The 15,694-nt window shown below is 44.1% G+C and overlaps 1 protein-coding gene across 1 annotated transcript in view; it reads left to right on the forward strand.

Moving 5' to 3' along the window:
* Positions 1 to 15,694, forward strand: part of LOC142312064 (uncharacterized) — a 208,364-nt gene that overhangs the window by 50,733 nt on the left and 141,937 nt on the right. Inside the window, 4 exon segments of the mRNA XM_075350944.1 lie at positions 13,883 to 14,032; positions 14,159 to 14,338; positions 14,422 to 14,545; positions 14,625 to 14,722. Coding sequence (XP_075207059.1) covers positions 13,883 to 14,032; positions 14,159 to 14,338; positions 14,422 to 14,545; positions 14,625 to 14,722 — 552 coding nt within the window.

Raw genomic sequence — 15,694 nt, forward strand, 5'->3', positions numbered from 1 at the left:
GTAAGGGTATGTGCGCACTAGGCGTTTTTTCCACGCTGCGTTTTTATGTGCGTTTTTGTCTAAAAAAACACACCCGCGGCTAAAAAACGCGGCAAAAACGCGTGCGTTTTTGCCGCGATTTGGTGCGTTTTTTGCTGCGTTTTTACTCACTGCGTTTTTAATCAGTGCACAATGCCATTAAAGATTGTTGATGAAAAAAAAAAAAAAAAAAAGGTCTGATGTCATTTCCTTCTTCAAAATGTTCATTGTATGCAGGAGAGCAGACAGCTGCAGAACTAGTTTATGCAGGAGAGCAGACAGCAGCTGCAGAACTACAAGTCTCAGCATCCTCCATTCACTAGTGTATGCAGGAGAGCAGACAGCAGCTGCAGAACTACAAGTCTCAGCATCCTCCATTCACTAGTGTATGCAGGAGAGCAGACAGCAGCTGCAGAACTACAAGTCTCAGCATCCTCCATTCACTAGTGTATGCAGGAGAGCAGACAGCAGCTGCAGAACTACAAGTCTCAGCATCCTCCATTCACTAGTGTATGCAGGAGAGCAGACAGCAGCTGCAGAACTACAAGTCTCAGCATCCTCCATCCAGGACTGTATGCAGTTTTTTGCCCAAAAAGAAAAAAAAAAATGACATGGGCTTCGCCATATTTTTGTATGCTAGCCGGGTACAGCAGGCAGGTACGGGCTGCCCCCAACCCCCAGCTGCCTATTTGTACCCGGCTGGGAACCAAAAATATAGAGAAGCCCTTTTTTTTAATTATTTCATGAAATAATTTAAAAAAAAAATGACGTGGGCTTCGCCTAATTTTTGAGTCCAGCCGGGTACAACTAGGCAGCTGGGGATTGGAATCCACAGTGCAGGGTGCCCATGCTTTCTGGGCACCCCCACTGCGAATTGCAGTCCGCAGCCACCCCAGAAAATGGCGCTTTCATAGAAGCGCCATCTTCTGGCGCTGTATCCAACTCTTCTAGCTGCCCTGGTGACGGGTGGCTAGCTAGGTAATAATGGAGTTAGGGCTAGCTGTATATTATCAGCTAGCCCTAAGCCCGAAATTCATGGTGTCACGCCAATATTAGACATGGCCACCATGAATTTCTAGTAATGATAAAAAAAAAACACAACACACAGAAAAATATTTTTATTAGAAATAAAAACACAACACAATTAGTGACTCCATCTTTATTGAAATAAACCCCCCTCCGCAGTAATCCTGGGTCAGGGTCCTGCGCCGTCCAATCCGGATCCAATATCATCTGATCGGTTTGCTGGAAGGCAAAGCGATTAGATGATGTGTCAGGATCAAGTGCCTGAATCCCATCACACATCAGCTGATTGTATAAAAGCCGATTATACAATCAGCTGATGCATCGGTGCCAAAAAAAAAAAAAAAATACATACTCACTTATGTGCTGTGGTGATTACCGGCAGCTCCTGGAGCGATCGATTGGACAGGAGTCTGATCCCGTCCGATCGCTGCAGCAGCTGCCGGTAATCAGCTGATGAAGTCCCCTGACGGCAGGATCAGCTGATAGCCGGCCGAAAAAGCCGGCGAGACTACGATCAGCTGATGCGTCAGGTGACTGCATCAGGTGATCCACGGCCAGGTCCTGCAAGCAAGGTCCTGCACCGGGGAGACTGCACACAGCCAGAGCGGCGCTACCGGGAGGAGATGGGAGCGGGCATGGCACCGGGACCCTGCGGACAGGTGAGTATATATGACATTTTTTTTTTTCTACTGTTCACTTTGGTTTTCGCCGCTGCCTCCACCTCCCGCCCAGACATGGCGCCGCACGGAGCTGACATGCACAGGACGGGAGGTGAAGGCAGCGGTGACGGTACCGGGAGGATTCATGCTTCTGTGTTTACCAACAGAAGGAATCCTCTTCCTGTACACGTCACTATACTGCCCACCCATTGCGTTTATAGCTGCGTTTTTAGTCATAGAAACGCGGCTATATGCGTTTTTCATTGCGTTTTTAACATCTCATTGAATTCAATGAGTGAAAAACGCAGTGGAAAACGCAGAAATAATTGACATGCTGCGTTTTTGTGGTCACCACAAAAACGCAGCTAAAAAAAAAACGCTGTGTGAGGACAGCACTTCTGAAAACCCATAGACATTGCTGGGGAAGCAATGTCACTGCGTTTTCAGCACAAAAACGCGGTAAAAAACGCCGCTAAAAACGCGGCAAAAACGCCTAGTGCGCACAAGGCCTAAGGCTGCTTTCACACTACGTTTTTTTAACGTGTCCGTAACGTTTTTTTAACGCAAAAACAGATCCAGTGCAAATGCGTTTTCATTTCAATGCATTTGCAATGGACTCGCGTCAACACACGTTCACATGCGTTTGCGTGCGGTTTAGTCAGGATCCAGCGACTTGCAGTTTTTTAACATGTTTCAAAAACGCTACTTGTAGCGTTTTTGAGCTACGTCCAAATACTGCAAGTCGCTGGATCCTGACTAAACAGCGCGCAAACGCATGTGAACGGTGGTATGCTGATAGACAGGATCCTGCTTGGCCAGAAACAAGCCTGGCGTTTTCACAGTCTCTCTCTCTCTCGATCTCTCTCCTCTCTCTCCTCTCTTTGCCTCTCTCATCTCTTCTCTCTCCTGTCTTCTCTCTTCTCCTCTCTTCTCCTCTCTCGTCTCTTCTCCTCTCTTCTCCCCTCTCCTCTGCTCTCTCCTCTGCTCTCTCCTCTGCTGTCTCCTCTCTTCTCTCTCCTCTCTCTCCTCTTTTTCTCTCTCCTCTCTTCTCTCTCCTCTTCTCTCTCCTCTCCTCCCTCTCTCCCCTCTACTCTCTTTGCCTCTCCCCTCTCTCTCCTCTCCTCTCTCTCTCCTCTCTCTCTCTCCTCTCCTCTCTCTCTCTCTCTCCCCTCTCCTCTCTCCTCTCTTCTCTCTCCTCTTCTCTCTCCTCTCCTCCCTCTCTCCCCTCTACTCTCTTTGCCTCTCTCCTCTCTCTCTCTCTCCTCTCTTCTCTCCTCTCTTCTCTCTCCTCTCCTCTCTCTCTCTCTCCCCTCTCCTCTCTTTCTCTCTGTCCTCTCTCTCCTCTCTGCTCTCTCCTCTTCTCTCTTCTTTCTCCTGTTCTCCTCTCTCCTCTGCTCTCTCCTCACCTCTGCTCTCTCCTCTCTTCTGCTCTCTCCTCTTCTCTATGTTCTCACCTATTCTCTCTCCTCTCTTCTCCTCTCCTCTCTCTCCTCTCCTCCTCTCTGTTCTCTCCTCTTCTCCTCTCTCCTCGCTTCTTTCTCCTGTTCTCCTCTCTCCTCTGCTCTATCCTCTCTTCTGCTCTCTCCTCTCTACTGCTCTCGCCTCTCTACTGCTCTCTCCTCTCTTCTCTCTCCTCTTCTCTCTTTCCTCTCTTTTCCTCTCTCCTCTCTCTTTTGCCCCGCTGCGTCTGAATTTCCAGTCTGTCATGCTCAGTTCCCCTCACGTCCGATCACATGACTCCAATGCCCGCCCATAAATGTCAAGTGACAGGATCCTCTAAAATAACACTTGCGTTTGCATGCGTTTCTCTTTGCAAAAACAGGATCTGCTTTTGCAGCAAAAAAAACGTTTAGGACGCATGTTAAACAAACATAGTGTGAAAGCAGCCTAAGTAGAAATAAATTGTTTAAAAGACCTGAGTTCGGACTTCCGGGAGGCGGAGCTACGAGGTAGCTGCTTTTATCATGAGCTCCTGCAGCAGCCTAGGCCAAAAACGTTATCCAGGCCCATCCTAACATCTCAAGGCTGTAGGGATAAGGCCAGGACAAGGGGCGCACATCAGGCCCGGCTCTCCTGATACTCCGGAGGTGAAAGGTGTATGCTGCACCACAAAGAAAGGAGTGCTCTGACACAAAGCACCAGGCTGCAGGCTGTGGGCTGTGCTGCACAGAGGAACGCTGCCCATCCTCCCTGCTCCCCCTGCAGCTGTGCCACTGCAAACGGAAAGCACCCGGGATCTGGTAAGAGAGGGGTTAAATATCGGGCACTAACATCCAGAAGGAGACAGGGAGGGGGACTGAAGTGCTTCCAGCGGCAGCCATAGTTTTCAGTGAACTCTCACACACTCCCCTCCCTGCCACAGAAGAAATAGTGAAACACTGAGCAGCAGCAAGCTCAGCAAACAGGACTGCACGCTGTGTTTACCTGTCACACAGAGCTCCGTGGACAGGCCCACCGTCTGAGATACTTGAGTGAGGGGGGAGCTGAGAGCCCCTGGAGACATTCGGCTGTGAGAGCAGGTCAGGAGATAAACAGGGGGCTGTGGAGGGGGCAGATACATCCCTGCAGGTCTCATCTTATATGGCTGCTGCACAAGGCCTGTAATCTGCAACAGTAAACAGAGGCAGATAAGCCTGAAGTGCATCACAGCTCAACTTGATTAACCCCTACTTCACCAGCACTGACAGTATAGAAGAGGGTGAAAAACAAAAAGAAGTGGGATCAGTCATCTGGCCTGCCTCCTGCCCTTCTGACTGGTCTTTTTCAAGTAACATCTATACACTCTCATACACAGCGTGGAAATAATTGTGAAACAGCCAAGTTTACCACACAGATGTAATTAAGCTTATGTTATTGTGACGTCACCACAGTCTCTAAAGAAGCTCCATATTTACAGTTCTTACTATGGATACATTTGTGGGTATGAGCAATGCCACACAACCAAGTAAAGGAATTAGACTGCAAAGACGAAACCAAAATGCACCCCCATCACCAGGGGCTTCCCCTGAGGCAACTACAGACGCACCCCAGGACACTGCTAAGGCCATCACGGATCTCTTGATGCCGGTGATTGATGGGCGGCTGGCAGCCTTCCAGTCTTCATTAGACATTATAGTCACCCAAGTTAATGCCCAGGGTTCAAGGCTAACAGATGTGGAGCAGAGGGTCTCTGACATGGAGGACTCTGTAAAGGAAATTTCAGAGATGCTGGAGAGCAGGAATAAGGACATTGCTGGACAAGGTAGATGATCTTGAAAACAGGTCCAGACGCAATAATTTAAGGTTGGTGGGCGTCCCTGAATCTGTTCGGCAAGCTGATCTACTGAAACTCACTTCAGAATGGCTACCAGGAGCTTTGAAATTGGATCTAAAGTCGGGGCCAATTGCTATTGAAAGGGCCCACAGAGTGGGCTCACCTCGAAATGATGGAGAGGTCAGACCCAGACAAGTAATTTTTAAGGTCCTGGACTTCCAAGACAAGATCAGATTGCTGACAGCATTTAGAAAAAATCGCTCACTTACCTACAATAACTCTAAACTGCTTTTGTTCCAAGATTACTCAGCAGCCTTGACAACAAGACGCAAAGCCTTCAATCCAGTATGCAAACTATTGGTGGAAAAAAATATTCGCTTCAGTCTACTGTATCCTGCTGTTCTACGCTTCACTACAGGGAAAAAGAATTGGACTTTTGAAGATCCTAAGTTGGCTTTAAATTACCTTCTTCAGGAAAATGGAGCTTCGCCAGCAGTCAACATAGACACAAATCGGAGACGTCACTGTGCTACAGTTCTGATGTTCATTCTGTTTTTCCTTTTTTTTTTCAGTGTCAGGACTGCCAGAGAAGAAAAAACAAAAAGCCAGCACCAAATGTGCACTGCGGCACTAAACATTCCAAACTGTACTTATTTTAAAAATTTTGAGATTTTTGGCAAAAAATTGCAATTTCTTGAGCTGCTTCGCCACGTCACGGCAAATCTCATTTGAAGCAGTCCTACACTAAAATATTTTTATAAAATGTGCCATACGGCCTCACATATGAATAGTAGAACTGCTCTTAGCAGCACTCACCTGGTCTATTTCAATCCCGTACCCATGACTGAGTCATGGCTGTGGGCGGGACAGGTCCAAGCAAATGCTGCATGAAGTAAATAGCCTGTGGACAAAGCCTGATGACTTAATGTGAACAGTCACCAACCGCCAAAATCCAGACAGATGGAATACATCCCAAATTGGGGTGCATAGCAAGGTGGAGGTCAACCACCGACCAATTCAATGAAGAAAAAACAAAAAGCCAGCACCAAATGTGCACTGCGGCACTAAACATTCCAAACTGTACTTATTTTAAAAATTTTGAGATTTTTGGCAAAAAATTGCAATTTCTTGAGCTGCTTCGCCACGTCACGGCAAATCTCATTTGAAGCAGTCCTACACTAAAATATTTTTATAAAATGTGCCATACGGCCTCACATATGAATAGTAGAACTGCTCTTAGCAGCACTCACCTGGTCTATTTCAATCCCGTACCCATGACTGAGTCATAGCTGTGGGCGGGACAGGTCCAAGCAAATGCTGCATGAAGTAAATAGCCTGTGGACAAAGCCTGATGACTTAATGTGAACAGTCACCAACCGCCAAAATCCAGACAGATGGAATACATCCCAAATTGGGGTGCATAGCAAGGTGGAGGTCAACCACCGACCAATTCAATGAAGAAAAAACAAAAAGCCAGCACCAAATGTGCACTGCGGCACTAAACATTCCAAACTGTACTTATTTTAAAAATTTTGAGATTTTTGGCAAAAAATTGCAATTTCTTGAGCTGCTTCGCCACGTCACGGCAAATCTCATTTGAAGCAGTCCTACACTAAAATATTTTTATAAAATGTGCCATACGGCCTCACATATGAATAGTAGAACTGCTCTTAGCAGCACTCACCTGGTCTATTTCAATCCCGTACCCATGACTGAGTCATGGCTGTGGGCGGGACAGGTCCAAGCAAATGCTGCATGAAGTAAATAGCCTGTGGACAAAGCCTGATGACTTAATGTGAACAGTCACCAACCGCCAAAATCCAGACAGATGGAATACATCCCAAATTGGGGTGCATAGCAAGGTGGAGGTCAACCACCGACCAATTCAATGAAGAAAAAACAAAAAGCCAGCACCAAATGTGCACTGCGGCACTAAACATTCCAAACTGTACTTATTTTAAAAATTTTGAGATTTTTGGCAAAAAATTGCAATTTCTTGAGCTGCTTCGCCACGTCACGGCAAATTTCAGAGATGCTGGAGAGCAGGAATAAGGACATTGCTGGACAAGGTAGATGATCTTGAAAACAGGTCCAGACGCAATAATTTAAGGTTGGTGGGCGTCCCTGAATCTGTTCGGCAAGCTGATCTACTGAAACTCACTTCAGAATGGCTACCAGGAGCTTTGAAATTGGATCTAAAGTCGGGGCCAATTGCTATTGAAAGGGCCCACAGAGTGGGCTCACCTCGAAATGATGGAGAGGTCAGACCCAGACAAGTAATTTTTAAGGTCCTGGACTTCCAAGACAAGATCAGATTGCTGACAGCATTTAGAAAAAATCGCTCACTTACCTACAATAACTCTAAACTGCTTTTGTTCCAAGATTACTCAGCAGCCTTGACAACAAGACGCAAAGCCTTCAATCCAGTATGCAAACTATTGGTGGAAAAAAATATTCGCTTCAGTCTACTGTATCCTGCTGTTCTACGCTTCACTACAGGGAAAAAGAATTGGACTTTTGAAGATCCTAAGTTGGCTTTAAATTACCTTCTTCAGGAAAATGGAGCTTCGCCAGCAGTCAACATAGACACAAATCGGAGACGTCACTGTGCTACAGTTCTGATGTTCATTCTGTTTTTCCTTTTTTTTTTCAGTGTCAGGACTGCCAGAGAGGCAGGTGACATTGCCATTAGATTAAGGTTTTTGTTTAGATGGGAAGGGGTTAGGGGGCTCTGCGTGCGTACCTTTAGTTTAGCTCTCATATGGGTTGTCGCGTTTACTCGCTGGGATGGACGAGGGAACCCAAATAGGTTGTTTATAATTTTACAATTAATTCCTCCTTCTGGAATAGGATAAATGACTAACACAGAGAGCACAAATGTGTCCATGATTAAATCGCTGTATTGGTGCTCCTGGAATGTTAACGGGTTAAACTCTCCTATTAAGAGGAAAAAAGTTTTAAATTATCTACATCGTTTAAATTGCTATATTGTCTTCTTACAGGAAACACACTGGATGAAGGGCAATCACCCATTTCTTCACAGCAGAAAATATGCCGTATGCGCAGTAGCGTCATTTACGAGAAAACAAAGAGGGGTAGCTATATTGATCAATAAGCATATTAGTCATGAAGTTCTGGAGGTTTCAGAGGACCCTATGGGGAGATTATTATTGGTGAAAGTGAAGATAGAGGGCACTATCTACAACTTGGCAAACATATATGCACCAAATATTCCTGATCCACAGTTCAGAGCCAGATTGATCGAAAGTATCACAGGTTGGGATATGACTAATTTAATTGTAGGCGGAGATTTCAATGAGGCTCATGATGGAATTTTAGACAGGTCAAGTCCCCAGCCATCTCCTCTATTGGCGCTCCATAGTGGTTTGCAATATCTCGTCAATCAATTGGGACTAATAGACACATGGCGCATGCAGCACCCAATAGATAAAGATTATACATTTTATTCACATGTCCATGACTTACATACACGGATTGACTATTGGCTACTAAGCCCAGCACTGATGCCACATTTACTTTCCTCCAACATCCTAGACATCTGTATTTCGGATCATGCACCGGTTACTTTTAATTTGTTATTATCTACCACAATACTACGGGAAAGAAGGTGGAGGTTTCCTTCATATTTATATCAATCTGAGGATTTCAAAGCTTCTTTACAAAACTACTGGAGCTTTTATGAGAAGGATAATCACGAGCATAGTGGGGACGCTGGTTTGTATTGGGCTGCCTCCAAGGCAGTAGTAAGAGGTCAGATAATATCATATGTCAGCCATAAGAGAAAAAAGCTCCTGGAACAAACTATATCAGCACAAAAACTTCTCACGCAGGCATATAAAGATTTTAAAAATAACAACACGGATGCGACAAAACAACATTTCTTAGAGGCCAAGGAGGAGGCGGACACCTTGGCCCATGAGATGGCACTTAGTAACCTGGACTATCAGAAACATAAATACTTTAAATGGGGCAACAAACCTGGGAAATTACTAGCTTCTTTAACCAAACCCTTTAGAACCACCACTAGAATCCACAAAATTAAAAAGAAAGATGGTACCATGGTAACAAAAGATGAGGAAATAGTGGAGGAGTTCAGGGCATTCTTTGGCTCGCTGTATGAGGCGGAACCGAGGGAGGTTGACGGGGAAGCTGATTTTATCCATGGTACCGTAGCGCCCATCTTGACAGAGGAACAAAGAGTAGTACTAAACGCCCCTATAAATATTTCAGAAATAGTAAAAACTATTGGCACTCTTAAACTAGCCAAAAGCCCAGGGCCCGACGGATTTAGTAACGAATATTATAAGATCTTGGGAGCCTCTATCGGTCCTCATCTATGTGCAGTGTATAATAAGATAGTCACAGATAGAATAATTCCCGACAGGTTCAATTAGGTCTGTGTCTTTCCAGGTCTGTCTCTTTGCCCGTCTGTCTCTTTGCCCGTCTGTCTCTTTCCAGGGCTGTCTCTTTCCCTGTCTGTCTCTTTCGCCATCTGTCTCTTTCCAGGTCTGTCTGTTTGCCCGTCTGTCTCTTTTTTGTTAGTAGTTTTTCGTTTGTGAACCCTCCCCAACCACACCTATTGCCAATCCATATCATACGCATAAATAGCCTGGGTCTCAGCTTCCCATACATGGTAAGTTTTTTAACTGCATTAGAGGACACACACAAGCTAGGGACCCCAACGTAGAGAAATACTTTGGCGTAGTGTTGGGGCTCTATTGCATTGATCAATTCAGTAGCTAAATTTCTCTTTATTCATATATTCATGGCAGTAATGCAGGTTCCATTTTTCACATTTCATTCTTACATATAGCTATTGAATTTTTCATGTCAGTATTCACACAGCAGTTTCTGCTATTCCATGTATTCCCCTTCCATAGTCACTGGTGTGCATACCTTATCTCCCCATAGGTTCAATTAGGCAAACATTATAGTATTACCTAAGCCAGGAAAAGACCCACTACAGGTGGAGGGATACAGACCCATCTCATTACTCAACTCTGATTTTAAAATCTTTACTAAAATACTAGCTGGTAGATTACAACAAGTGATTCCAGATCTTATTCTGCCCTTCCAAACGGGATTCGTGCACGGGAAATCCATCACCTATAACATCAGGACGGCTATTGGGGCTATCTCTTATAGCAGGAAGCATAGATGTACCAAACATATAGTAGTTAGCCTTGATGCGGACAAGGCCTTTGACAGGGTCTCTTGGGCCTATTTACATAATCTTTTGGCATGTCGCCAGGCGGGATCCTGGTTTTGCGAAGCAGTCAAGATGATATACACAGAACCCAAATCCAGACTATCTATAAATAATACATTCTCTGAGCCATTTGAGGTACAGAGGGGAACGAGGCAGGGGTGTCCCTTGTCACCTTTATTGTTTAATTTGGCTCTGGACCCAATGTTGAGGACCCTACATAATTTAGCAATATTTCAGGGCATGAGAGTCGGTGGGACAACAATTAAACTTTTGGCTTTTGCCGATGATATTTTATTGTTTATTGCCAATCCCTCTCAAGCGATTCCAGAGATAATGAACACATTGAATAATTTTGGAAAGGCCTCAGGCTTCAGGGTAAATTACAAAAAAACTGAGGCATTGGAAATGTACAAATCGGGTAAAATTGATAACAACTTATTTCCCTTCCAGTGGTGTACCAGGTCCATTAAATATTTGGGGATTCAGCTCCCAGCAAACCCCTTGTTACTATATCAAATTAATTACAAGCCTCTTATAAATTCATTAATACATCTACTCCAATCTTGGAAACATCTGAAAATATCCTTTTCGGGCCGATGTCACTTAATTAAAATGGTAGCATTCCCCAAAATAATGTTCTTATTTCAGACTCTCCCGTTGCTTCTACGCAAATCAGATATTAAGCTACTAAATTCATCCTTTGGAAAATTCATTTGGGGGCACAAGGGGCGAACTAGGATCAGCTTAATCAAGCTTCAATTACCAAAAGGGGCAGGGGGCATAAATCTTCCAGATCTGGGCAGATATAATCTAGCAGCAAATTTTAGATATGTGGTGGACTGGGTGCGAGGAGTATCTCACTTTGCCAATGTACAATTGGAACAACAGCTATGTTCACAAGTCTCGTTAACAGCATTGCTGCATTTAGGGAACGAGGAAATACCGAGTGAGGTTAGGGATCATCCAACACTATGGCATACTATACTAACGTGGAGGAAGGTGAGGAAACTTGGTAAAATTAACACTTCAAGTTCCCCATTTCAACCCTTTATTGGAAATCCGAGATTCCTCCAGGGTCGCCCTCCGAGGATTTATGAAACATTGTCATACAGGGTTGTGCTTATGCTGCAGATCTAATGGAGCCTGATTGGTCGTTGCTTTCTTACGAGAAGGCGGCACACCGATTTCCAGCTTTTGTGGGTCAGCCTTTTCTTTTTCTTCAGGCGCGTAGCTTGGCACAAAAATATCTTGTTGACAAGCCAAAGGGAGATCTTGGAGGAAGTGTGGATAACTTTCTTAGGAGGGCAAGAAGCCAGGCGTCCTCGACTAGTCAGGTTTATTCAATGTTGCGTACAGTTTGGACATGGGAGGGGAAAACAACAGGTCCAGCAAAATGGAAGGTAGACATGCCAGAGTTCGAGGTAAAGGATTTTTTACAAGCCACGCTGTTGCAACGTAAATTTCTGTCGTCCAGTAGCTACACAGATATGGCCTTGATGATTCTACATAGAGCATATATTACTCCAAAAATTCAATCAAAAATGGACACAAATGCCTTATACTCTTGTTCTAAATGTGGCATAAGAGACACTGACCTGTTTCACCACTTATGGGACTGTGTTCAGATACAGGGAGTATGGAGAAGCGTTCACTCAGTCTTACAAAACACATACAATATTCAGTTTGCTCTGACACCACAGTGGGCGATTTTTAACATGTTGGAGGAGGCTCAACAAAGTCTTCCGAGAGGTACCAGGGCAATGTTAACTATTTGGGCCTCGGCCACTAGGAAAAGTATCCTACATCTCTGGGTAAATCCTGAAGCACCCTCTCTAGCGTTTATCCAAACAAAACTAATGTTCATATTCAAAATGGACTGGCTGGATGCACTGTCGAATAAGGAGAAGCTGACTAAGCGTTTCTTTGAAACATGGTCTTTATTTATACCTAACTTGGCTACAGTGCTTAAGGATAGACTTAAATCTCAGTTTGGACAGACCTCTTGGTACCTTCTTAAACTGCTCAATGGACACATACCAATTACATAAGTTACCATTTTAAGTTGCTTCTGGTCGCACGCAGAGCGGGGGGAGGGGTGGGCGGGACTGTTTTGATTATAATGTCATCAATGAAATGCTCTTTGTATAAGAGCAGATTGTAAAAGAAATTCGGTTAAAATTCAATAAAAAGATGTTTAAAAAAAAAAAAAAAAGACCTGAGTTCTCAGTGGTTGATACCTTTTAATGGCTAACTGAAAAGATGGTAAAAAATAGCAAGCTTTCAAGACTACTCATCTCTCTTCATCAGGCATGGTATAACACTTAACTATGTGGCTCTTCAGATTTTGTATTATACCATGCCTGATGAAGAGACCTGAGCTTGCAATTTATTACCATATTTTCAGTTAGCTATTAAAAGGTATCAACTACTGATTAACTCATGCGATGCTGAACTGTGCTTGGTTGCACTCAATGTATATCAGGGGTAAACCTGGGTACTAAAATGGATCATGTGGTTCCCACTTCTCAGAGCCTAGGAGGCTTTAATAAAACATCTTCAGGAGTCCCTTATAAGATAAAAACCTCCCCACCAAATCACTATGGGCTGGATACAGCTGAAGTGGAGCAAAGCAGGGCCTTATAGAGTTGTTAAAGCAGTTAGAAGGGAGCTTCTTCTACTGGGGATTCCCCACCAAATCTGACACACTTCTCAAGAAGGACTTCGGTGCACATCAGCGCCATCTTGTGTACAGCCAGAAAACCAGGCCACCGGAAATTTCACCCACTACGAGGCACAGGCCCTACTCACCTCCAATTCCCCGTCACTCACCACATGCTATCAGCAGCACAACTCGGTTGCCTCACTGCTAGAGGAGAGACTCGCTGCTGAGACTAGGCAAGGTGTGCAGTTGCAGGAAATGCCACAGCTTCAGGTCCTCAGGTAGGCTGCAATGGCAGTGACACTGCGTTTCTTTAAGAACAGGTAAAACAGGGGAAGGCAATCTTGGCGGGTGGATGGCCTTGGATTCTGCTGGATTAGCAGTGATTTAGATTGTTAGACTCAGACCTCATTTCCATGCGCCTGGCGAGCTTGACTTCTGGTCATGACCTCCAAAATTTGTGGATTTTCATACTTTGTTTATCCTTTAATGCAATGTGTAATCTTTTGATTGCTCAGTTAATACACTGTAGGGCCAAATAGGCTGACTTACATGGCAGACCCAGAGGCCAGTGCTAGGTCTTTAGCCACGGTTGCAAAGCTGCAGCACCCCGCGATTGTGTAGGGAAATGAATAAGGCCTGACAAAAGGAGCCTGTTTTTCATTCAATCCTCGTAGATGCTTGTGTAGGTTTTCACAGTCTCAAGTGGCTAAACAGCCGCGATTTGAAATGATGCTTTGCTTATTTCATCCCTAAAAAGTAAATGTTTATTTTAGTGCCAAAAAGAAAATAACATTTTTTTAAAAAAAAAGCTATATCACATATTTCATAACTCATGATACAGAAAACGGCAATTTTTTTTCTAGTATTTGTGATTGCTGCTCCCCATTAAGGGTTAAAGTTTTTCTAGTTTGTATGAGAAGATAAATAAATCTATGCATTGCATCTCCTCATGTACTTGCCCTTATTATTATCACTGAAAATTGTTATTACATGGGATCTTTATGATGTTATATCTTCATCTTCCCCCCATTCAGGTCCCTACAATATCGGATCCTCTCAGTGAAAATCTTCTATATAAAAAAACTTTCCTGGTTGACTTATTAAAGATGGGTAGAGAGAGGGAAAAGTTGGCAGAGAGGATATTACACCTCACCCTAGAGCTCCTCTTCCGGCTTACTGGAGAGGTGAGAGATTCTGATGTTACATTACATCATTCTTATCTATGGGAATAACAGATGGACAGAACTGGAGAGGTGAGGACTCTGGAAATGTCTGTAGTAAGATTTATTAATGTGTCTCTCCATAACCAGGATTACACAGTAGTGAAGAAGACCTCTAGTGAGCGCTGTCAGGACCCTGTGTCTGAGAGATGGGGAAGATCCCTGAGCCCAATTACGGGGTTTCCACTTCACCATCTAATACATGAGGTCATCAATGACCAGAAGATCCTAGAACTCACCTACAAGATGATTGAGCTGCTGACTGGAGAGGTGACACTGCTGGGAATGCTGGGACATTATACAGTAATGCTATGAAGGGATCGGGGGGATGACGGTATCATTGTATGTGTCAGGTTCCTATAAGATGTCAGGATGTCACCGTCTATTTCTCCATGGAGGAGTGGGAGTATTTAGAAGGACACAAAGATTTGTATAAGGACGTCATGATGGATGTTCCCCAGTGCCTCACATCACCAGGTATTAGCACTAAATAAACACAGCCTATAATTATCTGTATGTAAAGAATGAATTCAGACCCTGTATGTGTTTTCTCTAGTTCTATCCAGTGAGAAGACAACACCAGAAAGATGTCCCCGTCATCTTCTTCCACAGGACTGTAAGCAAGAAAATCCCAGTGTTCCTCAGGATCATCACGTAGATGGAGAGAAGGTGTCATGAAATCTCCCTATGATGTGTAGACGGCTGTGAAGGTCTTGTGTTCAGTCTTGTTTATCCACCAATACTATACACTGAATGGCCAATTTATTAGAGATGCCGGCCCTTTCACAATATGAGCTTCACTGTGTGGAAATTAGACTAGTGACCTTGGAGTGAGCATAAAATGTGAACAATTTTTCTATTAATTTGCTTCAGTGTGAATTCATACTAGAATTGGTGAATACGAGCAATCTCAGTGACTTTAAATGAGATATGATCATCATTCCTAGGCCAGTGAGGATCTGTATAAAATCCAACAAGCTTGAAACAAGCTTGAAAAGTTTTATCATGTACCAGTGTAGAAAATAAATTAAGAATGTTGTGATCAATAAAAAAATGAAGCGAGATGGTGTGGATCTAACTACCCGTCGAAGAAAAAAGTCTGAGGAGGATATCCAAAATCATTCTGATGAATATGCAGTGTAATGGAAAATATAGCCAAATACAACACTTGTGATTTGACTATTGTGACCAAATGTAGACGTTGTTGTTTAGCATAGTGTAGCAAGAATGGTCTATAGCAGCAGACAATTGTTTTGAGTGCTAGTGCTAATTAAGGAAAACAAAATGGTACATCCTCCAGTGAAGAAAAGAACACAAAAATTATATTATTGAGAAGTGGAAAGCGTATGTTCAGATGTATCTAGATTTCCATTGCACCATGCTAATGAGAGGGTAAAGGCTGCTTTACACACAGCGACACCGCTAGTGATATCGCTAGCGATCGCACCCGCCCCCGTCGTTCATGCGTCACGGGCAAATCACTGCCCGTGACGGACAATATCTGTACTGCGCGTCACATGCACATACCTTCCTAATGATGTCGCTGTGGCCGGCGAACATCCTCTTTTCTAAGATGGAGGTTCGTGCGGTGGCCAGCTACGTCACACTGGGGCCCACCAATAGAAG

Source organism: Anomaloglossus baeobatrachus, chromosome 5 (assembly GCF_048569485.1).
Source record: "Anomaloglossus baeobatrachus isolate aAnoBae1 chromosome 5, aAnoBae1.hap1, whole genome shotgun sequence".
Taxonomy (NCBI): Eukaryota; Metazoa; Chordata; class Amphibia; order Anura; family Aromobatidae; genus Anomaloglossus; species Anomaloglossus baeobatrachus.